Source organism: Dicentrarchus labrax, unplaced genomic scaffold (assembly GCF_905237075.1).
Source record: "Dicentrarchus labrax unplaced genomic scaffold, dlabrax2021, whole genome shotgun sequence".
In the NCBI taxonomy this organism is placed as follows: Eukaryota; Metazoa; Chordata; class Actinopteri; family Moronidae; genus Dicentrarchus; species Dicentrarchus labrax.
This window is the reverse complement of record NW_026136720.1, coordinates 1,385,986-1,413,975: the sequence shown is the minus strand read 5'-3', so window position 1 is coordinate 1,413,975 and position 27,990 is coordinate 1,385,986. Positions and strand designations below refer to the sequence as shown.

The 27,990-nt window shown below is 40.7% G+C and overlaps 2 protein-coding genes across 4 annotated transcripts; both read right to left on the bottom strand.

Annotated features, from left to right (window-relative positions):
• Positions 1-1,380: 1,380 nt before the first annotated feature.
• Positions 1,381-8,786, bottom strand: calml4b (calmodulin-like 4b). Its single transcript, XM_051380912.1, has 5 exons — positions 8,685-8,786; positions 8,539-8,569; positions 7,851-7,991; positions 4,860-5,048; positions 1,381-4,312 (listed from the first exon to the last, which is right to left on the bottom strand). The coding sequence occupies exons 1-5, from the start codon at positions 8,685-8,687 to the stop codon at positions 4,215-4,217; spliced, it is 462 nt and encodes a 153-aa protein (XP_051236872.1). The 5' UTR covers positions 8,688-8,786; the 3' UTR covers positions 1,381-4,214.
• A 3,165-nt stretch (positions 8,787-11,951) lies between these two features.
• cln6b (CLN6 transmembrane ER protein b) lies at positions 11,952-26,387 on the bottom strand. 3 transcript variants are annotated; one of them, XM_051380882.1, is made up of 8 exons: positions 26,110-26,387; positions 23,762-23,882; positions 22,453-22,551; positions 22,188-22,376; positions 22,038-22,093; positions 21,331-21,453; positions 13,665-13,793; positions 11,952-12,424 (listed from the first exon to the last, which is right to left on the bottom strand). In XM_051380882.1, exons 1-8 carry the CDS (start codon positions 26,166-26,168, stop codon positions 12,256-12,258), a joined length of 945 nt encoding a protein of 314 aa, XP_051236842.1. In that variant the 5' UTR covers positions 26,169-26,387; the 3' UTR covers positions 11,952-12,255. The 3 variants fall into 3 exon arrangements, with proteins under 3 accessions (XP_051236842.1, XP_051236844.1, XP_051236843.1); XM_051380884.1 differs by having other exon boundaries at positions 23,762-24,074; positions 26,110-26,173; XM_051380883.1 differs by lacking the exon at positions 21,331-21,453.
• Positions 26,388-27,990: the final 1,603 nt, after the last annotated feature.

Here is a 27,990-nt window from a genome sequence, read left to right as displayed (position 1 = left end):
TAACATTTAACCAACAACAACCAAAAATCCACAAATTAATATCCTACGAGCAGAAAACCTCCTCTCCTGTACTCAGATATGCTACATGCTAAGCTAATCTGTGCTGGTTAAAAGATAAAAGAGACATAAATATAATCACATCTTAATGTGAATGAGTGAGTGTGGTCAGGTTTTACAGTGTACTGCTTTATATCCACTCAGGGCGGAGGTCGAATAGTCAAAATGTAGAAAATGACATCAATATATATTGATTATATGGATTATATTGGTTCACCCTTGGTGGTTAATAACAAAGCACTTTTTCATTATAATAGTTAATCTAAATGAGCAAAATCACAATTTTCTGTCGTGTTTTTGGTGATTGTATTCATATTAATTGACATTTATCAAACATTTATACATAAAAAGCAGATTTTTTCATTTAATTCTTTACGTTAAATATAATCAGATCCTGAAACAGAAGTTTTATTTGACATAAACAGTATTTTCTGTTCTGGTTTTTCTGTTTTTATATAGATATATATATATATATATATTTTCCTCCTTAACTCACAATATTAATTATAACGAAGCACTTTTTCATTACTTTCTCATTATCTTCATTATCTATGGAAGCCATAAGGATCATGTAAATCATTATAATGAGAAACTTTCTCATTATTTTGAGAGTTTCTCTCAGGATCCTTTTCTTTCCTTTGTGGTCACATTGGCTGGAATTAGCCTCCATAATGATCTGATTTCATTGTGATAACAAACCTGTTTTTGAGTTTCAGCTTTTAAAGATAACGATTGAAAAGAACGATCTCATTACCTCGACCGTTACCACGTGATCACAATTAAATCAGATTCATCTCATTAGGTGGAGATAACCAACAGTTGTCATAAAAGGAGCATTGTGCGTGGGTTAAATTACCTCATTAACTCCTCTCTGGTTCCTCCTGGACGCCCCTCAGAGTAACAAGCTTGTGATTAAAGATACTCAACTGTTATCTCCTGATACGAGACATCAGTTTTCATTGTGAAGTAAATTATGTTTGATAATTTAAAGGATGATAATTAGGATGTTATCTCAGAACGCCAGTTTCTTTGGAGGTTAAAATCAGAATAATTAATTAATTATCTACAGAAAGTAGTAGAAGTAATGTTTGATGACAAACAGACACCCCCTGCTGTTTGTACGCCGCCGGTACTGCAGGTCATAGGCTCAGAAATACAGCCTGCGTCGGGTCTGACCTCTGCAGCGCAGAGAGCGAGGGAGGACTTCTTGTGTGCTGTCTGGTGGTTACATTGTGGGTGGTACATCAGCTCCTAACTGATTTTATCTCTTTACAGGATAAATTACTGAGTTTTGTGCAGAATGATGAAGGGAAACAGTCGGTGGGATTTTAAGGAAAAGACTTTAATATAAATCATTGGTCTCAGACTGAAAAAGCTTAAACTGTTCATCCAGTAACTCATGTTCACATAAACCAGTCTGACCAGTACAGCACCATACAGGGGCTGGGATGGTTTCCTTTGATTAGATGGCAGTAGAGATTTAAGAACAGGCACCACCCAGGAATAAATCCTTTTATTTCATCAGGATGAAACTTTGGCGGATCAATAAAGACCCACCCCTGAAATCTGATTTGCCACCCCCTTATCTTTACTCCTTCCACTCCACACTGTGTTTCTGAGGCTGCAGCGGGCTCCGCTTTAAAGCTAGAGTGAAGATCCTGGTATGATATGAAACTAGAGGACCGAACGCATCATTGGTATCAACCGTGTCGGGAAGGAGGCTACATAATGCTCGTTAGTAAGTAAGTTAGGCTAAATTGTGGCGATGGGAAAATCTGCCATGGTCATTTTCAAAGGGATCCATTGACCTCCGACTTTAAGATATCTGAATGACAATCTACGGGAACCCAACAGTCTCCCCCTTTGCAGACACTTTGTTAATCCCATTTAATCTGGGGCAAAGAAACGTCCAGTTCTTGTTTTTAGTTTAGTTTTTTTCTAAACACTGTTTGAGTTACACAGATTGTGTATGAGTGGAAACCTCAGACTCATACTTCAGTAAAAGGTTAGAATAAACGATGGTCAGAACTATGTAAATTCAAACTCTAATACATTTTGTTCAGTGTCTTTGAAGGTTTGTGTTCCTGTAGTTTCTAATTCTGGATCCAGTTCCTGGCGGCAAAATACCGACTTCACTCTTCAGCGAGCAGATTGGATTAACCCCAACCTCACTCAGATATCTGTTGTATTGAAAGACAGAAAGGCTCAGTAAGCACATAAAGAGTTCCCTCCAGTGAGTTCACTTTATTCAGACCCACTAAAGACAAATGCGGCGTAAAGTCTCCGTTCACGGGTGAAGTGTCCGATAATCTGCGTTAACAAGGTCAAAGGCAACAGGCCGGCGAAGCCCCGAGGTGTTGGTGCTGAGAGTCATTCAGCCGGCCTCCAACAGTCTGTGATTCACTGCGAATTACAACGAAGGAGCTTCACAGCGTCCCTCGCAAACAGGTTCAGACCTGACAGAGCAATATAATCCACACTGTCCTCCGGGGTTTACATGAAACCAGAAGATGTGTCACTGCGAATTACAACAGAAAGCTTCCAGCGTTTTGTATTATCACTGCAGCAAAGTCAGAACCGGCTGATGGGTTTTCCACGCGTGAAGCTCCACTAACAGGAAATGACAGGAAGGTTTACAGAGGAATAATCTTGCCTTCATAAAACACTTCTGCTTGCAGAGCAAATATGTCATCATGCAGGAAGAACTGAAACTTCGCAGGGATTATTGCAGCAGGCCTCAGGATGATGAAACAATGATCTCTAATGAAAATGTCTCCTGTAACGAATGAAACGATATTATATTATATTATATATGTAATATATTGTTAAATGCTTTGAAACTACACTGAACCAACCTTTTGCTAATCCCCGACCCCATTGTCGCTTTCTGCTCTCACACATCAACAATAATTAGGATTATTATTAAATTAATGCTCAAAATTTTTATTTTCTTTACTTATAGACTTCAGTATCAATAACAGCAGAAAACAGCTGATCAACTGATCAATAAACACAAACAGTGAACTCAATCACTGCAGGAAGTTTGATTATTTCCTGTGAATATTGATCAGAGATGAGTTTTCCTGATATATTGATCCATTCTCTGTCTATATTCTGTATTTTTTTTATCATTTTTAACAATCAGACTTAATATTCTTCTTTCTGACAGATTTACTGTTTTCATCTTCTTTTTTCTGCTTCATGACGAGTTTATCAAAGACTGAAGCTCTGAATATAGTTTGTGTTCAAAGTTTAGATATTAAATAATAGTATCAACAATTTAAATTTTTTGTACAGAAATGAATTAAATACTGAGATATTGTTTTTAAGTAGTTTTCCTACACCCCTTAAAATCAAGAAGGCCTTGCGACCCCCTTTGAAGCTTTGGTGACCCCTACTGGGGGACGGGACCCCCAGGTTGGGAACTGAACTCTGACTAAGGTGTTGGTGTTAAATAAATCACAGTTTTCTGCAACAGCCTTCGGCACTGATTGCAGTAGCTGGTTTCAACCAGCAGGGGGCATATTTATAACACAATATGTCAAATACTTTTCACTAAAATATCAAGATTTGGACCTGAATCCATCAATTACATTATGAAATACCGATATACACATACACATACGTTGGTGGTTTTAAGGTACACAGCGACCCCTGGTGGTTCTAATGTTAATCTCCATTTAAAAGTTTGTCTCCAGTTGACTTATTTTCATGTTTTCAGCTCGTTTTCAAACCAGAACAAGATATGTTGGTAGCATAACTGTTAGCATGGTATAACAGGTTCCACACAAACGTATATAGAAAAAGATTGTTGTTTGTTTATTCGGACAATATGTTTCTTTATTACTTTGTTTACCCAGGAACGAGTCCTATAAACCCTTCATGTTCACGTTTTATACTACGACATAAATCCATTATTTAATACCTCACCTGTAAGTTTTGAAGCTTTTACATGTTTTAAAAACGGCGGTTGAAGAACTTGTTGCCCCAACTTTGCCTCTGGTTGGCTAACGCTAACCTAGCCAACAAACACTAGCCAATCAGAGGAAGAGTAAGGAATCCCGGTGATGAAGAAATAGTGCAATCGAAACGTTATTTAACAAACAAAACACACAGTTCTTTTAAAGTCTTCGGGAGACGCCATGATGTTTGTGACGTCAGCGCTTTGCAGACGAGCGCGTCACCGCTTTAGCGAACTGCTCGCAGTAGACCCGCCCGTCGGGTCCAACACCCGCCTCCTTCAGCAGCTCGTCCACTAGAAACAGAGCGACACGGCCGTCAATCAATCAATGATTTTCTACCTTTGAAAGTCACTGTACATTGTTCTCATCATCATCCACTCGTTCATTCAGAAATAACAGGGCAGACATTTTGTTTTTCATGTGAATACATTGCTTTATCACTGAACTGGAAACAGGATATTTTCACCTCACTGACACATTCTCACTTTTTTTTAAAAAGAAGAGGTTTATTCTGCTGCTGTCTGACTCCCGACTGCAACTAAAACATAATCTCATTAAATGTGACTGTTATCTTCATTTCTTTTCTACCTCTACTTTTCCACATTATCGCAGTAATGAAAATCCCCACCAGACTTAAATTCTGTGGATGTCCAACAGAAGGTTTCACTTAACAGGATTAAATTGAAGAATAATAGAGCCAAGATAATGTGTTTGGTAACAGCAAAATAAAACACTGAGGGATTAAAACCTGACAGGAACCCGGAGGATTCAAAATATGGTGTCGTAATAAATGAAATGCCAGATATTAAAGATAAAATATTGGTTGTTTAGCGCTCTCACCCTCCCTGTCAGTCAGTTTCTCCCCCAACCCGGTGAGTTTGGCTCTCAGCTCGGCAGCGAGGATGAAGCCTTTCTGCTCCTTGTCAGCCATCTTCAAGGCCTCCAGGATCTCCTCCTCCGGCGCCTCCTGCTGGAGCTGCCGGTGCATGATGCTCAGCAGGGTGGAGAAGTCCAGCTCTCCGCTCCAATCTGCAGGAAAGAGATCTCACTTTCACCAGACCGCGCCGATCATCCATAATGTCACCAGATGAATAGATAAGATGAAACGTTAATGATCTCTGCAGGAGAAACGAGGACACTGCACAAGGAGGAGTTTAAAGATTCAGCGTGGGGGGGGAGGAAGAGTAATATGACAGAATATGAAATAAGTTGTTCAAACAGTGGAGCAGTAAAACAGAATGTAAAGAGCGATCTGTTAGATAAACTGGTGGCAGTTTAAACATGTCGAATACGAGTGGAAACTTTTAATTACAGCTGGGACATTCACACTCATTTAAATATATCACATAAAGATAACACAAGAGAAAGTCAAATATCTGCAGCCTTTATGTGTACAGACAGAAATATTAAAAAATAAAATTAATATATTGATGATGTCAATGGGGGAAACTTTATTAACTTTTCAGGAATATGGAAGAAAAACTGGTCCGGCTCGACCTCCTGCTGCTTCCTCTCTTTATCTTACTGGTTTTAAAGAATAATCAGAACAATTTTAAATTTAAACATTTATAACACTGACAGATTTTACTTTTACTAACAGTAATTACATTTCAGAAAGGCCACGCCCTTCACATCGTAAGTCCAATTGACTTGAAATTGGACACAGACGTCCAGCTGAAGGTGCAAAAAAACTTAAATTATTTGCTAATTAGCATAAACGGAAAAACTGTAAACTGACATCTTTTGTTATTTTGGCTCAATAAAAACCAAATCCTGTAGAGTTTTATACAGATGCACATTTCTATTATAAATCATTTAAAAAACATGGCCATCAACAAAAATGTAGTCACAGAGGACGTCTGTAAAGGGGAGACTAGTTTGTTCCCATAAAAACATTTTCATTCAGATATCTTGAGGTCAGAGGTCAGAGGATCCCTTTGAGAATTGTTTGTCCATTGCCCAAAATTTTGTTAACTTTGGGGCGTTATTATTATTTATATTCAGGCCTGTGAATGTTTTATGTGCAGTGTTAGCGTCCTGCAGGAAGGACAGTGGATGGTAAAAGGTTGATGTGTGAACATTAACATGCAGCCGACACACATTGTTGGTTTGGGTGATATTTAGTGATATTAAAGATGTAGAAGGTTGTGCAGTCGGCGCAGAGGTTTACACTGCTGCCGTTATGTAAGACTGAACCTCCTGCTGTATATTCCTGTGATCTTACAACAAGCATGGATGATGACAGCGTGTACAGAGACAATGATGGTGATGGAAAAGAGCTGAAACAAGATGAGACAGGAGCCGTGAAAATGAACACAGTGTGTGTGTTCGCTCTGGTTCACCGCAGGGAGTCTTGTTTGATTATCATTTGCTTTATTTGTAATTCTGCCCAGCAGTGACTCACAGGAATCTTTTGTTTCTGTTGATGTAATGTCACACAAAGTGATGACATGTGCTGTAATGTGAAGACGCAGACGCCATTTTAATGCAGAACTGGACTGGACTAGCTTATAAATAGAGTCTGCTAACATCTACAAAACACAGACACAGTCCAAAGTCAAAGCTAAACTTTAATGCTAAGCTAGTGGAACATATTGTTTGATTGAGGTGTTAGCTTCCCCAGCTAACGTGATCCATTATGCTAACTTATGTATTCTGACAAACAGTGCTGATTTTTTAGCAATAAATAAATGATGTAGCGGTATAAAGCTAACTATAGCTTTCTACTAGCCGAGACTGATGTGAGGGAGGGGCATCCAGCTAGCTAACTGTAGCTAAGCTAACTGGGGTTGTCTGTCTGGCTGTGTCTTGGCGTTGCATTGTGGGTCTGGCGTTGGTTGCTTCGTGGTGTTGGCTGATGGGCTGATTTGTAAACGGCGAGCTAGTTAGTAGCAACGGTTCAGTGGTTTTCTGAAAGTTACACAGAGAAGCTTTAAATATTTAAGCTGCTGATCAAACAAAACGTGCAGCTTCTCAGATTTGTAAATTGAAAATCTTTGCGGTTTTAACTGTGAAACACTTTGAAGACATCGTCTGTAAAAACTTCTCTTGAAAAGTTTATATCTCAAAAACCCACAAAAGTAATAAATCTTTGAGGATGTCACAACCAAAGACCTCCGACACGCCGTGAGACAACAAATATCCGGCAGGTTTATCGGCTGTCACACTGTGAGAAGGTTCTGATACAATCTGTATAATATAATCATACAATGACTCTCAATATATTTATATATTTATATATCTCTCTGCACCCATTTCATGTTCTTAAGATTTCATCATAGAACTAAAAAGATTTTTTTAAAATAAAAACAGTTTTTATCAGACATCAGCTGAGTAATGCAGCCATATTTTGGAAGAAACTTCCTTTAAACATCAAGTCTTTAAATATGAGAGTGGCTGATAGAAGTCAGGTTTTATGGGATTTAAGGAACTGATTGATAAACTGCAGCATCGTTATTTAAGGCATTTTATATTTTGTGGAAATGTGTTTCAGGACTGTGTTGGTTTTAGTTTTCTATGTTGAATGTCTTGTATGTCTTTGTCGGCGTATGACCTCGGTACCGCGGCGCCAACCCCCGATCACTTTGGAGGAAGGTGATAGGAAGTGGAGACAGACATCTTTTATATGTGGATGATATAGTTCTGTTATATACCAATGTTTGTCATTCTATAATAACATCCCCTGACTGACTCCGTTGCTCTCATTATATTTAATACAGCCACTAGAGGGCCCTGGCAGACAGTCTCCTGTAGACTTTTAACTGCTGTGGATGGTAAAAACTAGGACCACAGACAGACAGGTGGGACAGGTGGGACAGGTGAAACAGGTACCTATGCCGTGGCTCAGCAGGTGTCGATGGACCTCGGCCGGGGTGGGGTTTGATCCGAGGCATCGCATCACTGTGATCAGCTCCCGGGCTTCGATCTTCCCTTTACGTTTGCGGTCATATAGCGAGAAACACTCCTTAAACTCTGAAACAACAAACCAGATAATTAATCTATTAAACTACAAAATAATCAGCAGATCCATCAACAATTAAACGTTTTGATTGGTTACGCAGATCACTGGATGGATCTAAATGTACCAAGAACCTTTCGATGGTCCGATTTTAAAGTTGTAAATCTGTTAACTGAAGCTTTGCTGGAAACAGTGTCTCCACTCTCGTGCACAGCCCTCGTTAAAAGTACTGAACCCTAAAGAGATAACGAACCAATAACAGTATCACAGGAACAGTAACTGCTCTCTCCTCTCTGACAATAATCTGAGTATAACTCATTAGGATAAAAACTGCGCTCAGATAAAGAACCTTTGTATCTGATCACATTAGCAGGCCGGCCAAACGATCTCTGCTGGAACAAGCGCTTCTTTGTACTCAACTGTCTGATTATTGTTTGTCTGTGACACAGAAACGTTTATACTAAGAGAAAGTCATCAGAAAAAGTTTTTATTCCTCTAACTGGAGGCAGTAATTGACTACCAGCCTCCTCAACTGTAATGTGAAATGTATGAGAGCCTTACCATTAATCTGATCCTGTGTCAGGAACTTCGCCTGGGATGAAAGGAGGGAAACAGCGTGAGTGAGCAGTGAAAAGGCAGAAAGTAGGTTGCAGGTGAAACCTGGATGACAGCGTGAAGCTTCAAAGAGGACACAGTAATTATCTCACCATTGTGGCAGCGGGCGGGTGGCGGTCTGAGCTCCGTTGCTCAGCTCGGGAAACTGATCCAGGCCGCTGTAAGATGAGAAACGTAATGGAAGTGGATCGAGGATCCGGGCTGGGATGCCATGTGGAGGGGAAGTCTCTGAGGGGCCGGACAGATACAGGACTCATCCCTCCTCCTTTCTGTCAGAGCTCACTGAGTCTGGTTGTGTTAGAATTAGAAATACCACTGATAGGTTGTTTCCCTCCACCAACAAGTCAGGTTGCAGTTTACAGTTGTGCTCATAAATTTACATATGAAATATTATATTATTGTTTGGAAAATATGCAGAAAACTTTTGCTCCACTGGCTGCACCACATAGATAGCATTCAGTCTTATGGAGAAATGAGGCAACTTCTCACCTGATTTATGAGCTCAGTAAACAGTTTCCTGATGAGTTTTATGGTCTCAAAGATTGCAAGAAAAGGTAGTTACAACTTTATAAATCAGGAAAAGGATATAAAAAGAATTTGAAAACTCAGTAGTTTTCAAGTCTGATAAAAAAGTGGAAAATTAGGGGTTCTGTTGATACTAAAACACGGGCAAGTAGACAGACAAAGATTCATAACTGCCAGGAAACTGTCACTATGTTCATGATACATGAGTGTGATTCCAGTTCAAACACATTTTTTATTTGATTTTCATGTCATGCACACAATGTTTCCAATGTGGGTTTATAAGACACCAAAAGTATTTGGTGTCATTACAAAGTTACAGATTATTTTACAGCTCGGTCTAAAGGCCCAGCCACACCGGGACCATCCGTCGGTGAGCGTCGGTAGCTTTAGTTTCTGCTGTGTGTTTCACACTCGTCAACCCTCGTCTGAGTTTTTTCTGGCTGTCTGAGCTTTTGAAATGGCAGCGAAGACCGTCGGCGGGGAAATCGCTCTGAGTGGCAGTTTAGCTTAAGTGGATCAGTGCACGAGAAGAGAAACAAAGCAACAAACGACTTCATCAAGAGAGGGACGCATGAAAGAATTGCCTAATTTTTCATTTTGGAGATTTCTGTAGGGAATTCAGGGATTTGGTTCTGGAAGTTAAACAATTAGTATAAAGTGGGCATTTCTTCAAAAGGGAGACTCGTAGGTTCTGATAGAACCCATTTTCATTCAGATATCTTGAGGTCAGAGGTCAACGGATCCCTTTGAAAGTAAATGGTAAATGGACTGTACTTATATAGCTCCTTTCTAGTCCTCGACCACTCAATGCGCTGTACACTACATGCCACACTCACCCCATTCACAGACATTCATACACTGATGGCAGTGGCTGGCATGCAAGGTGTCAACTGCTCACCAGAATGGAAACTAATCATTCATACACACTCATACACTGATGCACAGCAACAGGAGCAACTTGGGGTTCAGTGTCTTGTTCAAGGACACGAGAGGAGCTGGGGATCTGAGCCACAGCCACTTAGCTAAGAAAAGAAAAGCTCTTTTAAAGCTGATTCATCTGCCTTCGTAAGGGCTTTCCTGTATTTCCCAGAATGCAATCCCCAGAGAGCAGATGTAAACTTGTTGCCTTCAATTCAATTCAATTCAATTCAATTTTATTTGTATAGCGCCAATTCATAACAGAAGTTATCTCAGGACACTTTTCAAATAGAGCAGGTCTAGACCGAACTCTTTAACATTAATTACAGAGACCCAACAGTACCACCATGAGCAAGCACTTGGCGACAAGGGCAAGGAAACACTGCCTGTTAAAAGGCAGAAACCTAGGACAGATCCTCCGGCTCTAGGTGGGTGGTCGTCTGTCTCGACCAGTTGGGGTGAGAGAGAGAGAGAGAGAGAGAGAGAGAGAGAGAGAGAGAGAGAGAGAGAGAGAGCGAGAGACAGACAGGCCTTCAGCTATGCATTATGACAGAACAGGAAAAGCACAGAAATGCTCATTCTGTGTCGTTGGAGCTGAGAGGGCGAGAGTAGTAGAGATCGGTTGTGTCCTCGCCAGCTGAGAAATTGCCACTCAAACCCTCCTCGCTACTGCATTCTGCTCTATTTTCTGCTCCTGTGGGTGTCGAAAACGCTCTGTGTGCTTCTAAAGTGGATTTCGTGACACGTTCTGACGTACAATAATGTATAGACGCTGCAGTCGGATAAACCTTAAACATGTTTCTCCTTCCAGGATGTGAATGACTCAGCTGCGATTCGCCACACGCCTCCTCAGTAAGAAAACATCTACCATTAAGAGATCAACAGGCAAACAGAGAATGGGCAGGAAGCAGAGATTAGCTCCTGTGATGCTGAGAGGAAATAAACCACAGCTGAACATCACACAGTCGGGCAGCCGAATGGGGATTTATTTCATCTTAATTAGTGGAATTTTACTCTGACCAGCGATGACTGAAGAAAAGTTGAAACAGAGCTGCGTTCGTCCTGCGGGGCTGCTGAAGGTCTGCTGAAGGTGGATATAACCAGAAACATTAATAAGTAATTATGGAGTGTGTGCTGTCTCCTGGTTCAGGTCTGCCAGAGGATGTATTCTTCAAATATGGTTCATATTTTATATCTACAGCAATTTTCTCAAAGCAGAATTGTGCTTTTTAGGAAAAAGGATGAAAATATACAAACACACACAAACAAACTTTAATGCTGTTAAACCTTGAAGATCCACATAATTTTACATATTTTTTCCCTGCCTTCCAAAATAATTAGAAAAATAGGGCTGAATTTCTGTATTTTTAATGCTCTGACCCTGGAAATCACACCATCCCCCTCAAGGCTTTCATCAAAAGTTGTTATTGGTTTGAGGAGCTGCACACACACCGCTCTGACCTCCATTAACACAACACTGAGTACTGCTGGCCTCACACTGGGCACCATAATGCCACAGTGCCCACTCGACAAGTAAAAGATGCCTCACTTTCCACCCAGTGTGCAAAAATGAAGCCAAGATGTCCTGGTTACTTTGGTGGCGTAATTCTGAGTCGGTGCATTAGTGATCGGGGTCGGCGCCACGGTATTGAGGTCCCGCCCATACACCCAGCTGACTATCATAGAACTAGTAACTGTGATATCCCCAGACTTCTGTTAAAAATCACACAATTGTGAAAGTTGCAGAGTGAGAAACTTTATGAAACAACAAGTTCTTCATTGTTTAAAAGTGTTTTGTTTTATTGCTGAAAATGAGAAGTGACAACATTGAAGAAACAAACAATAACAGAAAACAGTGAGATGTAACAAACAGATTATATCAGGTACATATGTATATCATATTATAATAATTATTATTACTGTGATAAAATTATTATAATAGTAACTGTTAACAGCTATAATTACAATTTTAAAAAAAGAAATAAAATTCATATATATAAATAGTAGTAATAATAAATAAGAGTCTTTATTTGACAGCAGAGGAGAGACTGAAGTTAGACGTTAGAAATTAGATTCCAATATGAACCTGAATAAACATTATTATTACTTCCTGTGGTCCTGAGTTACTACCCATAAATAAAATTGCCAATACAACATTTGTGAGTCGGACGGCCGTCGGACATCCATTACGGCGTCTGATTCTGCCTCTGTCCTGTCGGATTAAACATGTTGGAAGTTATTTTCTGTCTGTGCGTTCTGCCGGAGGTGGAGGGTGTAGACGGCACGAGGCTGCGGGACGTAGATCAACCCGGGGTGCTTCTTCCTCAGGACGCCGTCGTTCCACAGACAGACCACCCAGACCGCCACCAGGAACAGAGCTGCTGAGAAACTACCGACCAGAGAGCTTGAACTGACTAAGAAGTATCAGAGCTGACATTCTGTCATCTTGAATCATTTTAATAATATGTTTCTGTGTGAATCACTGTTTATCAGCAGAGAGTGAACAGGTTGTAGTGTAGCTTTGTCCCTCTGCTGTCTGTGGACTGATCTCTATGTGTCTCTATGTAGGATGAGGGTCAAAGGTTGTGACCTTTATGCTCCCGAGTGCCTTCTCTCTCCGCTTCCCTACAGTGCCAACAGTGGGCAACACTGAGTCCAACACACAGAGTCCACCACACAGAGTCCACCACACAGAGTCCAACACACAGAGTCCACCACACAGAGTCCACCACACAGAGTCCACCACACAGAGTCCAACACACAGAGTCCACAACACAGAGTCCACAACACAGAGTCCAACACAGAGTCCAACACAGAGTCCACAACACAGAGTCCACAACACAGAGTCCAACACAGAGTCAGCAACACAGAGTCCAGGCAACACAGAGTCCACAACACAGAGTCCAACACAGAGTCCACAACACAGAGTCACAACACAGAGTCCACAACACAGAGTCCAACACAGAGTCCACAACACAGAGTCCACAACACAGAGTCCAACACAGAGTCCAACACAGAGTCCACAACACAGAGTCCACAACACAGAGTCCAACACAGAGTCCACAACACAGAGTCACAACACAGAGTCCACAACACAGAGTCAACAAGAGTCCACAACACAGAGTCCACAACACAGAGTCCAACACAGAGTCCACAACACAGAGTCCACAACACAGAGTCCAACACAGAGTCCAACACAGAGTCCACAACACAGAGTCCAACACAGAGTCCACAACACAGAGTCCAACACAGAGTCCAACACAGAGTCCACAACACAGAGTCCACAACACAGAGTCCAACACAGAGTCCAACACAGAGTCCACAACACAGAGTCCACAACACAGAGTCCAACACAGAGTCCACAACACAGAGTCCAACACAGAGTCCAACACAGAGTCCACAACACAGAGTCCAACACAGAGTCCACAACACAGAGTCCAACACAGAGTCCAACACACAGAGTGTGCTGTTAGCTGGATAGCGTTAGCTTGCTTGCTAACATAAACAATTGCTAGCTAGATAAAGTAGCAACAGGCTATCTTGAGTTAATAACGTCAGATAGTTTATCCAGGCTCCTGGCTAACCTTAGCTTACTCACTTGATATGTTAGTTGGCTAACTTTATATTACCTGTAGAGCATGAAAAGGCCGTTGCCGTCGGGAACCATGCCCCGCCTCCTCTGACGCATCACCGTGGCGGTCATGACGAAGAAGGTGAAGATGAAGAGGATGAAGGTCTGTCCCTCAGTGATCAGGTACCTGATGGGAGAAACGGAGGGTCAGCGGGTGTGTTCACTGCGCTGTGAGCAGAGAGTCACAGGTTCAAACCCCCCGCTGTGTTTAGTTGAACATTAGTCTGCAGACTTTATGGTAAAGTTTGCTCTTCACTTGGAAACCTGAATAATAATGAATGTATAAAAAGATGGAAATGCTTCAGCAATCACATAAAAATTCTAAACACAGCGGCTGTGAGAAAATAAATGTGCAGGACGGTGAATTGTAGCCTGAAAGCTAAAAAGTGTTTCTGTTGGAAGCTACAGTCAGCAGTAATGTGAGGAATATATTATTTGTATTTAAAGAGCAAAAACACTCAGAACCGCTGACATGCTTCTTGAATTCTGCTTTTATCCGTAAGTGCTGTCCTCACTGAGTAAAGTAATTAGTCAGCAACACCTGAGAACTAGCTAATCAATTATTGCTAACACCTGAAGGCACCACACACACTCAGCCTCAGGTGCTGGTGTATTGTTCATCAGACACTAGTTACAGTTTCAGTTCAGACGTCGACGCTCTGACGCAGTAAACAGTTGTGAGACTAATTGAGAAATCGTGTTCAATAAGATGGCGTTATAAAGTTGATCGCACTGATACATTATTATTATTGTTATTATTATTATTATTATTATTATTATATATAAACTATAAAATTGATTTGAGTCTTACAGCCAGAAGTCTTAAACTTTGAGTCGGGAGCGAGTCGATGTTCTTCATAGTTCTCCTGCAACTTCACTGAATGTGTAAACGTTGTTTTAGGGAATTATGGGAAATAAATAAGCACAGTTTTTAACCCTCAGTGAAAACCTGCTTAAAGGAATGTTTTCCTTCTATTATTTTATTTCTAACAAACAAACTTCCCCTTTAATTTAATACCAAATTAGTGTCATCTGTAGCTTCAGGCCGAGTTTAATTCAACACATTTAAAGAAATACTAACAAACTGCACTAAAACTGTTGTAAATGCAGAAATGAATCTGTCTTCGCAGTGCAGTGGCGTAATCAACACATACACACACCATTCAATAGTGTTCTGCAAGCTGAACTTTATTTAGGATGGCGAAGACATAGTTATCCAATGTTAATGAGTGGATGGAGTAAGGAACATTGTTGAGCAAGTTAATGAAAAATAGTAGTTAACTATATTACTTTACCAATTACTGCATATAAAAGTAATTAGTTAGTAGGTAAAGTACTTTTGTGTTACCTTTAAATGGCTTCAGTTCTCTTATTAATGCACTTAACTGTCAGATATTTTATTGTTGCTGTGAGACAAATGTATTAAGTTCACGCCTCCCTCAGAGAGTCAGACACCCCCTCTCTGTAACCTTACTCAAACACGGACAATCATTTTTTGCACTTCTTGCACATTTTAAACTGTACATTATACCTTTATATATATATATATAGTTATATATATATATATATAGTTATATAAAAATATATTTATATTTTGTTCTTAATTATATGTTGTTTGTATATCTGGAGTTTGTAACAAAAATAATTTCCCCTGGGATTATTAAAGTATTTCTGACTCTGATTCTGAAGTTATTAACAGTCCCGACCACCAGAGGGCAGCAATGTTAGCTGTAAGCTGCACTTATTGTCTGTTAGTACACCAGAGGATTCAGTGGAAGAAGAACAACGTGGATTTAAGCAAAACTTAAGATAAAAGAACTTGTGTTTATAAGTTTATACATTTTTATGTATACACATTGACTGTTGATCCAGTCTGAAGCCACATTGTTACCATCCACTGTTTAGATCTTGGTGCTTTTTAACTCTAGATTTGAACCGGATGAAGGATTTTAGTCATCGGACGTCTGGATCTTAAGTTATCAGAGAGACAAGCTGAGCTAACGTTAGCAGCAGTGATTGTTAAGGTGGAACTGCTTTATTCAGTGTGTTTAAGGTGGAACTGCTTTATTCAGTGTGTTTAGTGGTTTTAATCAGCGGGTCTGTTTGTGTTGGAGAGGAGGAGACCTCTGTGGATCATTGGGCTCCCGGTAGAAACCTCCTGAACCATGAACACTGAAGGAATCCTAACCGGGAGAAGCTGACTGCAATGACACCAAGGGTGGTGAAGACAACAACTCCCATGATCCCACGCTGCTTCATCACCTCATCACACTACCAATTTTTTTATCATTTTAATGTGTCGTAGTGGCAGAAATTACACCGTTTATTTTTACCATACACTTCCTGTTGTTACTTTTGAATGCTCTCATGTGCTTTCAGTTTATTTTTTAACAATAGTTTTAAAGCTTGTATTAGCTCTGTTCAGTCACAAACTGACTGTGTTTGACAGGCTTAGTCTATAAAATGTCTGAAAATAGTCAAACACAGCCATTACGAGATAATACGTTTAAAATCAAATGAAGCAGAGAGAACCAGCGAGTCCTCACAGTTGAGACGCTGCAATCAGAAGATGAAAATATAATTATACTGGAAATGTTAAATTTACATTGTTGGTAGTCAATTAATTTTTATTATTAAATTATTTCTTAAAAAGTAGGAACCCTGTTATTGGTAAGCTTGTTTTGTTCTGTATCTGTTGGGTTTTGTGAATTTAAAGGCATTTACATACTTGAGATACAAGAGGGACCCTAATTAAAGCTGCAAATCAAAATTCAACGCTACGCCACAGACACAACAAATAACTTGATAATGATATTTTTCATTGTGAACATCTTCAGAGTGTACTGACCAGTTCTCTAGGAGGAGTTTGTTAATCCAACTTATATTCAACCAATATCAATTTCAGGCTTAAATGAACAAGTTCAATTCAATTCAATGACTGTTATTAGACAGATTGTTTGTTCTATGTTATATATGTTATATTGTTTGTTTGTTAATGTTATTAAATTATGGGGTTTTTGGGGGGGGGCTGTAGGTGTGATTGTGTTTGTCTAGACTAATAACATCTCTGGGGTGTTTCCTAAGCCCTTTTACACAATGCATGCTGGGATAGGCCAAACGTGGCTATAAGTTTGGCTCAATCGTTTATTTTTTAAAATGTGGGAAGAAACCGAAGCTACTCGGAGAAAACCCTGTGTCATCCCAGTTAGTATGTGTGTCCGGTCCCTATAACACCTGTTTGTCATGATCCACCAGACAATTCTTCTCTTACTGAGATTTTGTTTTTCATTATAGTTCAAATGTGGGCGAACCAAAGCCTCTCGGAGTAAACTCAGTGTCATCCCAGTTAGCGTCCGGTCGAAAACCGCCAAAGATTACTCTTTGCGGCCGAAGCAAGCGGCGAACGGTCGTGAAGAGACGTGAGAAGAGTCTGTTCACGCCGGTCTTCTTCTGCGGCGTCACCAGATGCTTTGTTAGTGTCTCAGTTATGCATCTGTAAACAGATGCATCCCGGGACAGCAGGCACATCTTCAAGATCTCTGCATCGCCTGTCAGCTTGCACAACTCCTTGTGCACGGCCTTGGCAACCTTCTTGATGTGCTGGCCACTTGGCTTTACAGCAAACTCGGAACCTGTGATCTGTTCCAGGAACGTCTCCGCCAGTGACCTGCTGACTGCCTCAATGTCACTGCAAGTCACATGAATGTCCAGATGTATCGGACTTTTCACAATTTTACGAACCAGTGCAATGACTATAAGCCTGCATCTGGTATCGTCCCACTGATGGGCTGCTGGTGCTGCAGTCTGAACCGCAGCTTCATGACTGACCGGTGACTTGGCGGATTGACCGGGGGTGGAAGGTGGTTTGGCTTCAACCACCAGGGTGTCACCAGTCTTAGCTCCCACCAGTGACTTCTTGACGGACCTAACGGGGGTGGAAGGTGATTCTACTTCAACCACCAGGGTGTCACCAGTCTTAGGTCCCACAGGTGACTTGATGGACCTGACGGGGGTGGAAGGTGGTTTTGTTTCAACCTCCACAGGTGTCACGCAGCAACTTCCTACAGGTGTCACGCAGCCACTTCCTATGACTGAGGGGGTCTCAGTAGGTGATGTCTGACAGACCACTTCCCTGATCTTTTTCAGGACAAGACTTACGTGGTCCTTCTTCCGTTGGTGGCGGATCAGCTGCAGGTTAAGCCATCGCCTTATCTGTCCCATAAAGGTTTCCACTTCGCCCTGTATTTGAAGGCGGAAGTCCACCGTGGGAGCCTCTGGCTGTAGGTGTTCAAAAACTAAATCGCCGAGCTCTATGGCGGCTGTGTTGTCCTGATCGCTGCCAACAGAGTTGATTATTTCGTCAGGGGTCTCATCTGTTCTCATCTTCCTTAGAAGTGTCGATGAGATGATGCTCCTAACTACCTCATCAGCCTCCTCCATCAGCTGGCTCAGAGAAGACTGTTCTTCTGGGACGCATTTATATTTACGCCTCAGTTTTGCCAAGAGGCCGAGTAGTGACCCCATGGCAAAACGCTGAGCATAAAAATCCTTAAGTTTGGCTGCCACTGTTTTCCAGTGGGATGTTTTTTCGGGTATTGCCAGAGAGTCAGGCAGTGAAACTTCTGAATTGAGTTTCAACTCCTCAATTATCTCAACGACAATTGCAGAAGCCACCTCAGCCATGTCGTAGGAGGATTCCAACTCGAACATGTCGCCATCTTTCTCTGAAACCTGGACGAAGTAATCAATTGGTTTGATTATCTTGGCCCTTTCTTGTACAATGATTTTTACGGCTTCTGTGACTTTGTCCACGAAGCTCTTCGGAGACTCTGTTTCGGTCTCATCAAGAGAAGGAACAACTGTTCCAACCAGCATTGGGTCCTCCACTGGCAAGTTTTCCAGTGTTATCTGACTTTCCGCTGCCTCCGTTGTCAGGCTTTGCTGACCTTTCTTTACGGCACACTTCTTCAAGATTTTGGCCACATGTCGGACCATGGTCTTTAGTCTCTCGGTGAAGGAAGGTGAGATGGGAGTTCTGCTCCCCTCATCACCTCCACTACTCTCAGAGCTTTTGGAGACCATATTGACTCTGTCTGTGACCTCTGTAATCACAGCATCCGTTAGCTTCTCCGTGCTTCGGGAACTGATGTCTGGGACACCGGTGGCCTCCGATAAGGCCAGAGAGATGAAGTCCCCCAGACAACCACGGACGTCGTCTTCAGATACACTGCTCTTCTGTGATCTGGCTGATCCAGGAGAGCTTTTGGAGGATTTGGGAGTGTCTCTCCCCTTCAGTTGCTTCTCTCTAAACACCCCATATATGTGGATGAATATCGTATTCACGATATCCACGCAAATGTCAGTTATAATCTCTTTGGTCTCCTTTTCGAGGGACCCGGATTTCAGAAGCGACCACTCTATGGTTGTCAGCTTCTCCAGGCACTGTCGGACATGCACGCGAAGACTCTCAGTTATTGTTTGATCCATCCTTGTATTTGTTTATGTCCTTAAATCCAAAGTCCTGAAGAATCTTTCTGTGTTTGTCGTTGTGTTCGAAGTCTGAACTGATGTTGGATTTAGATCCTATTTATGCATTTTCAGACGGAATGTTCGTCTTTGTATCAAAGGAACATTCTACTGGCTTTTATCTTTGAAGGACATCACACATTTCGATGACATCACAGCAAAAGAGTAAAGGATTAAAAAAACAAAAGATTCCGTCAATAAAAATATTTAAAAATAAACAAACTTCGCTAAAACTTAAAAATAACATAAATTAAAGCTGCAAGCAGCGTTGGGCGGGACCTCGCCATCAACTTACGTCAGGGCCTGCACGGCGGTCGCTGTCCACTGTTTAGATCTTGGTGCTTTTTAACTCTAGATTTGAACTGGATGAAGGATTTTAGTCATCAGACGTCTTCAATTGAAATTGAATTGAATTGAAATCTCAAGTTATCAGAGAAACAAGCTGAACTAACGTTAGCAGCAGCTCAACTCGCAGCCCCTCTGGGACGCCCTTTGTCTGTCCAACAGCGTGGGAGAAGCAGTGATTGTTAAGGTGGAACTGCTTTATTCAGTGTGTTTAAGGTGGAACTGCTTTATTCAGTGTGTTTAGTGGTTTTAATCAGCGGGTCTGTTTGTTTTGGAGAGGAGGAGACCTCTGTGGATCATTGGGCTCCCGGTAGAAACCTCCTGAACCATGAACACTGAAGGAATCCTAACCGGGAGAAGCTGACTGCAATGACGCCAATGGTGGTGACGACAACAACTCCCATGATCCCACGCTGCTTCACCACCTCATCAAGCTTTTGTTATTGTTCTGATCTGAGGGTGGTAAAAATTACATATTGTATGTTTAACTTAATAATGTTGGATGAATCCTGACAGCTGGAGAGAGATAACGTATATCTGACCTCCGAGCATTGATTCTGCGTAATTATTCAAACTAACACACTGAGAAACCTACCTAACTCAGCATTATCTCTTTAAGTACGTCTGCTCTCATGTCCGTGTTTGTTTGCCTTGTTTATGCCGCCGCAGTCTCAGCGGGGAGTTGCTCGACCCCGGAGCTCTTCAGGTTGTGTTCGACGAAGAAGGAATCTAATTTGCTGTTGGCCTCGCTGGATGAGTGGATGATGGATGGATGGATGAGAGCCTCTCAGAATGTAAATGTGCAGAGGTCGAGTGAAGAATACAAGATGAGCCTCCTGGTTTTGCTCGCTTTACACGGAGCTGCTAACACAAAGTAAATGTAGATTTATGCACCTGCAGCCCCGTTAATGAACTTAATCACCACTTCCAGCAAACACAGGTTTCCCTCAGTGACTCCGTCTGTTTCATTACAAAGCCAAGCTGCTCTTTGAGTTTTCCTCTGGTGAGAAGATTAAATACACAGAGAAATAACTCTGTAGATGATGAAATGCATCTTCCCAGCAATGTAGTGCAGGTATACATAGGTTTACACCCCTCTGATGCCTGTCATACAGAACCTCGTCATCTTTCTCCTTTCTTGTACGCAATATTTTTTTCCCAGGAAGGCGAAGTCACAGCTCTACCTCTGACATTCGTACCCTAACCAATCTGACTAGGCAACAAGTACTAGCCAATCACAGGTACAGTGGGTCATGACTTCGCCATCCTGTGAGAGATATGCTAAATGCTAAGCTAATCTATGCTGAAAAGACACCACGTGTGGTCAAAAGATAAAAGCGACATATATATCTGAAGTTAGCTAATGTTAGCAAACATGTTTTCTTAATCCTAACCAAGTCTTTTTTGTGCCTAAACCTAAACAAACTGCGACCATTTAATAACATTACGTTACTTTTTCTCTAACCGGATGTTATTGTTGCTAACTTAACCGCTGAGCCCTGCACATCCAGAAATGATGCTAGAGGGATTATTACATTATATTATATTACATTACATTATATTATTTTATATTATATTATTTTATTTTATATTATATTATATTACTTTATATTATATTATATTAAATTATAATATATTACATTATATTATATTATATTATATTATATTATATTATTTTATATTATGTATTATAGTATAACTGACAGTGGCGGTATTTGACTAGTAGGAAGTGAAAACGTATGTTTTCTTGAGACAGGAATTGAACCAGTAATCTCGCAGTAACGCAGTCTGACCAGTAGTAGGCGGCGTTGGGGACAAGTAGCGTCCACCCTGCCGGCGGCATCGTCTCCTCCTGTTTCCTGTGAGCGAAACAACCACTGAAGAAGAGGAAGAGGACAAGGAAGAGAGGAACATACCTGCAGGAGAAAGAATAATCACAGCTGATCAGTTACAGCCCGAATACCATGCGGGGCTTAGGAAAACAGTATTCTCACATATTAAATGTTCTTACATTAAAAATGATTCAAACAACCAAAATAGTTGCCAATTAATTTTCTGTCAATTAACTAATTGATTAATTATTACTTGTTTAAACTGTTGGGTAGTTTAATTTATAGCAAAACATCATATTTTATAAACTCTATAAAGTTGTCAGATAAATGTAGTGAAGTTAAAAGTGCAATATATGTAGTAAAGCAGAAGGATGGAGCACATCTAACAGCAGAGCTGCTCACTCCCACACAACAGATCTAATCACCTGCGTGGGTGAACCAGTTCCACCATCAGGACTGAACAATATTCACTGTGAGAGCTTCAGTTTGTGACTCAGAGACAATGTTCAATAAACTGTAGCTAACAGCGCCACCAGTGGTCCTTCATTAAACTGTAGGTAACAGCGCCACCAGTGGTTGTTCAGTGAACTGCAGTCCAGAAAATATATTTTAACTTTAAACGAAAGATTTAGTTCGGTGTGATTGGTGATAGTTTGGGGTTTTCTTACCACATCAGGTGACCGATAGTGTCGTCATAGTAGAACAGAAGCTCGAAGGCGTCGATCTGCGGAACAAAATAATGATGATGATAATAATAATTATAATAATAATAATAGACTGTCTTCCTGAACCCATTAATAACGACTGCGTTCACGTACCAGCGAAGGCGGTTTCAGGTCCTTCATAAGTGGATTGTCTCTGACCGACAGGTGCAGCTGGTAGCCAATCAGCAGGAGCCGCCGGGTGATGGAGTCCGCCGCCAGGTGGAGGCTGGTTCCCGCGACGACGGCAATGATGCCGAGGCGGACTGCGGTTCGGGGCAGAGTCCTGGGGCTGCGTTGGAGCATCTGCAGGAAGAGCAGATGTCTGAGTGCGGAGCAGAAAGGTCCGTATGTGCGAGGTTGTTATTCTGCGTCTCTTTACTTTGAGCAGGACGAGTGGAGTCGTGATGTTGTACAGGATGTGAAGGTAGTCAGCGGCGCCGGGACGGTTCGAAGGAAACCAGTCTGCTGGGAGGACAAGCTGCAAGGAGATTTAATGTTTAATTTCTACCTTAAAAGACCGTCAAAGGACTCAAATGACATCCAAGTCTTTTTATTATATGAGTGGAACAAGAATCTGGTTCAAAGTGGGCGGGGGTTAGTCACAATGAGGTCACATAGGTCCCAGAGCCAATGAGGATTCAGCAACATTTTAATTTAATGATGGTTGTTTGATTGTCCTGAGGAAGCAGATTTATTTTTAGTTATTTTAATGCAAAAACTGAATTTTAAGAAAAAAAAATTTAAAATCTAAATCAAAACTGAATCTAGAACCAGAATGTAAATAATAATAATAATAATAATAATAAAAGCAGTCTGAGTTATATATTAAATTGTAATATATAATAAATGAACTTGAGGTGGTTTCAGTAGTTTGTCCAACTTCATAAACGTACAGTGAAATTATATTGGAGAATTTATTTAAAATCAACTTATACTGACATTAAAACATATAAAGTTTATATGTAAATCCTTTTACTGGTTGTGACGATAGTTGGAGGAACTAATAAAAAGTTATCAGTTAATTAAAAGCTAAAAACAACAAAAGATTATTAAATTATACCAAATGTGCTAATTTAATGGTCTGATGTTAATAATTTATCTTTGTCTTTCATCCACACAGATTTTCTTTCTTTTTGCTTTCCTTTATATTTTATTTCACTTCATTACTGAAGGATGATAATAGAGAATTTTTTTTTTTTTATTATTAAATTTAATATATTTATGCATTTTTATACTCAACTTTTAATGTTTTAAATAGTAGGTCTAGAGCTGCTCTGTTTGAAAAGAGATAACTTCTGTTATTTATTGATAAATTCCAATAAGATTCAATTAAAATGAGACATTTCAGATTTGGACTCATTGTTACCAAAAGTTTAGTCTCACTTTATTAAACACTGTCGGGTTTCTTAAACTCAGCTCCAACTTTATATTCTAAGACATTATAAAGATTGTTTAACAGTTGATTAAAGGTCGGTGTTATCGTCCCAAAACAACGTTACTATCCATCCATAAACCTCAACACACAATATTTACAATAAAAAGAGAAATTAACTGTTTCCTGTCATAAAGTTCGACATTAAACTCTTAAAGGATTCAAAATCAATAAAGTGAAATAAAATCAGAATTATGTTTATTTCTGGCTGAATGTGTCCGGAAAATAAAGCTATAAAAAAACACCATCCCGTTACCATGACAACAGGCTGGCCAACATCCAGGATCCAGTTCTGGACGGTGAAGCCAAGCCACAGGTCCAGGTGGAACCGAGGCTTCGATGGGACCGCCTCCGTCTCTGTGGCGCCGGCCGACCGGCTGCAGGTCACAGAGACACGTTAGAGGAGCCGGACGGGTTCAACCGGTTCACCGACAGCAGCTAATTAATCAATCAGAGACTCCGACTGCCTTTCACAGCGCAGAGCTTAAATCCTCTGATGCATGATGGGATTTATGTGAGATCAGCGGCTCAGTAAAGGATCAGAAACGGAGCTGAAATAAAAAGAAAGACTGACAAACATTTAACAAAGCACCGAATCAGCAGCGAGGATCATAAACACAGGCACAACGTGAAAGAGGCAGCTGCAACCGCCCCAGTGCATGATGGTTAATAGTTAGACAGCACCACAGTGGTGGACTCTGGAGGTGTTTGAGGGGTGGGAGGTTTATACTATTTCCTCCACTGGAAGAGGTGCTCTCCCTGGAGACCCACTACAGACCCCTGCTGGTCCCCGGACCCCAGTTTGAAAACCACCGGGTTAGACCAACAGCCAAAACCAGAATGTCTGTCCCAGCTCACAGAGGATCAATAACACAGACTTTCCTCTAGCGCCACCATGAGGTTGTTCTTTCTGTCTTTTATATATATATATAATATCTCTGTTTATAACTGTTTGTATAAATGTTTATATATATAATACTGTATATGATGACAAGTAGCAGCTTTTTCAGATAAATAAATCCCGTTTATAAAATTGATGTGTTCCAGCTCTTTGTGCTGATTTCTGACGATGATTTCAGGAAAAACTTGTAAGTGTCAAAATCTTTAAAATCACCGAATTACAGAACAAAAGCTTTGAATTTCTAAAATATAAAATATGTTTTCCTTCAGTTGTTAATACTCACTACTGCACCTGAAAATATTAAATTGCCAGATTTGTAAATGGACTCTGGCTATGTGCTGCAGAACGTCCACTGAGGCTACTGCAGGTTTCTGTATTATAAATAGTGTTTCATTTTAATAACTAATAATAATTTATATGTTCTGTGATTATAGCAGCTAATTTAATTTGTCTTTAATTTAAAGTTTATTTAAGTGAACTGTAATTTAATCCTGGAATTTAAGGGAACATTTTGCCCTCAGATCAGAAGATATAAAGGAGTTAAATGTGAGTTTATAATAGGATGTGTGTGTGATTCTAAAGCTTTTTATTAGATATTTGTGTTCAAGATGTCACACATACCAAACCTCATTGAAAAAAAACATTTTAAAGATGATTTAGTTAAAAATATCCTTTAGTTTCACAAAATAGTTAGAAGCAGCCCTGATTGTGATGAAATGTTCCCCTCAGGACGAACTGCAAGAACTCTTTATCTACATCAGGATGTCCCAGTACAGCCGTATGGTTAAAGCACGGTCACGGTTTGAGATCCACTCAGCATGACTAAAGAGAGCGAACGCTGGTAGAGCTGCAGGCTGACAGAGGAGGTTTTTAAAGTACTGAACAGTCCTGGAGCCAGAGGAAGTCGTGACCTGACGTATGCTCTCCTTCCAAAATCCTCAAACTCTGTGAAAGTGGATTTGATCCAGCTCTAATCTCATCTGCTCATCTGACACACATCCAGCAGAGGACACATATAATGTCCTGCTGCTTTCATTATGTAATCAGGTTAGCCCCACTGACATCCTCAATCTCCTTTTCAGAGAGGAGCCGGCCACGAATACGGCAGCAGGATCAACTCTAACGACGGAAACCAGCAGCACAAAGTCCAGTTTTAAGTTGGTTCAGGATTAAAGTCAATATTATTCTGGAAATAATTTCCTATCTCTTTTAATTTCTGTAAAAAATGCAGCTGAATTAAAGCAACATACTTTATTCTCATAACATCAGTAATTAATTAACGACTATTCTTATAATGTTTGAACTCATTACAAAGTCAGAATGTATAATTACATATATTCATCAGGACTTAATAAAAAAACAATCAGAAATATGAGTTTAACATTCATTTATTTATTTCGGATCGGATGTTTTCAGCTCTTCACTGGATGACTTACACGTCATCATTAGCGAACATTAGCTTACTTAAGATGTGACTATATAAATGTCTCTTTTATCTTTTAACCATCTTCAGAATGTGGTCGTCTTTCCAACATAGATTAGCTTAGCATATAGCATATCTAAGTACAGGAAAGGAGGAAGTTGACCGAGGCTAGCTCAACTGTGATTGGAGCGGAGAGAAAAAAGGGGGCGGGGCTTAGGAAGGGTTAATTAGAGTAGCTGATTAAAGGTGGGACTAATGATGAAAAATTCCTTTTACCAACCTGCACATGAAAGCTGCAGCGTGCAGAGAGTTCGGTCTCTTCCGGACTGACGGCTGCATTTCAGTTCTGTTTGTAGTCTTTTATTCTGAAATCCAGCTGCAGTGTTTCTGACTCTGAGAGCCAATTAGGTCGACTGCAGTGAAAATCCCGAAGCCGTCGCCTCCTCACAGCTCTGCCTGCGTTGATCTTGAGGAGCTTCCACACGTGAATCCTCCTCGCTGCAGTTTCCTCTGATGGTTCCTCACCGTCGAAACAAACCGGAATAATTTCATGATAAAATCCCGCAGCCGCTGTGGAGGAGCTGAACTGCCGGTTGATCTGCCAGCAGATAATCCTGTAATCTGTATAAACCTCCTCCCATTTTTTTATTAGACAGCATTAATCTGGTTTCACATGAACACAGTTAGAAGCTTATGGTCCCGCTGAGGTTCATCATCAACGTCCGTAAAACATGTTTTATTAAGACTGAAACGTACAAACTGATCACAAATATCCGTTAAAGGTTGTGAGAAGATTTCAGTCTGAATTCAGTATTAAAGCTTTTATATGTAGCATTAAACTGTAGAAGCAACCGACACCAGACCCACAATGCAACGCCAAGATACAGCCAGCTGGACTACACCAGTTAGCTTAGCTTTAGTTAGCTAGCTGGATGCCCCTGCTACGCATCACTCTTGGCTAATAGAAAGCTATCGTTAGCTTTGTACTGTTAGCATCATTTATTGTTGGCTAACATCAACAGAATACATAAGTTAGCATCATGAATCATGTTAGTGGGGTTGTGTGTTTGACTTTAGCTTAACACTTTAGCCAACTTAACATATACACTCAGATTCAATTTTGCCTAATGTTAGTCTTTGACTTTGGACTCTGTGTTGGACTCTGTGTTGGACTCTGTGTTGTGGACTCTGTGTTGTTGGACTCTGTTGGACTCTGTGTTGTGGACTCTGTGTTGTGGACTCTGTGTTGTGGACTCTGTGTTGGACTCTGTGTTGGACTCTGTGTTGGACTCTGTGTTGTGGACTCTGTGTTGTGGACTCTGTGTTGGACTCTGTGTTGCCCACTGTTGGCACTCGGGAGCATAAAGGTCACAACCTTTGACCCTCATCCTACATAGAGACACATAGAGATCAGTCCACAGACAGCAGAGGGACAAAGCTACATTACAACCTGTTCACTGATCAATAATCTGATTATTATAGAAACATAAAATGATTCACTATCTGATACGGACGCTTTAGATCAAATGTACCTTCCACCACTGAGAGAATTATAGAGGATCAGACTCGTGTTGGTTGTTTTCTGTCTGTCTCTATAAATAATGCACAGAGTGTCTCTGTTGTCGCTGAGTGTTTCTGAAGCAGCAGCCACTGTGTGAGGATGTTTCCTGGATTCGGCTGATGTTCCTGTGATGTCCTGACAGACCTGAGGAGGAGGCTGTGATACAGTGTGCAGTAACACAGTCACAGGAGGATGCAGACTCTCTCATCCATTCTCTCTGCCCACTTATTCCCATTCAGACTTCACTTTCACGCTTTATTTCCCGCCGCCTCTGCTGCTGCTGGAGAGCTTTATCCTGTTTGCTCCACAAATTGCATTTTCACTTTGATTTATTGTATTTTTCAAACTTTTTAACTCAAGTAAAAACTCCTGCGTTGATTTCTTCTCCTCCACATGATCAATTCTGTTCTCTGGGAGGGTTTCTGTTTGTGGATCTGCTCACTGTGAAGTATAGAAACAACAGGAAGACAGGGGTTTGCTGTATGATGGTAATTAGAGCAGCAGGGTTCTCGCTAACATTAGCAGCTCATCAACTTAACAAATAACTCCAGAAACAGGTTTCTACAAGAGAACCCCGACTGAACAAAGGCTTTTACTCCT

Coding starts and splice junctions, on each gene's coding strand:
- calml4b (XM_051380912.1), bottom strand. Junction 7,992..8,538: donor GACACAGGATCAGATTAATG/GTAAGGCTCTCA, acceptor TTGTTGTTTCAG/AGTTTAAGGAGTGTTTCTCG. Junction 5,049..7,850: donor CCTGCTGAGCCACGGCATAG/GTACCTGTTTCA, acceptor TCTTTCCTGCAG/ATTGGAGCGGAGAGCTGGAC.
- cln6b (XM_051380882.1), bottom strand. CDS start 26,168: ATGCAGCCGTCAGTCCGGAAGAGACCGAACTCTCTGCACGCTGCAGCT. Junction 23,883..26,109: donor GCTGCAGCTTTCATGTGCAG/GTTGGTAAAAGG, acceptor TGTGACCTGCAG/CCGGTCGGCCGGCGCCACAG. Junction 12,425..13,664: donor GGCCTTTTCATGCTCTACAG/GTAATATAAAGT, acceptor TCTGGTCGGTAG/TTTCTCAGCAGCTCTGTTCC.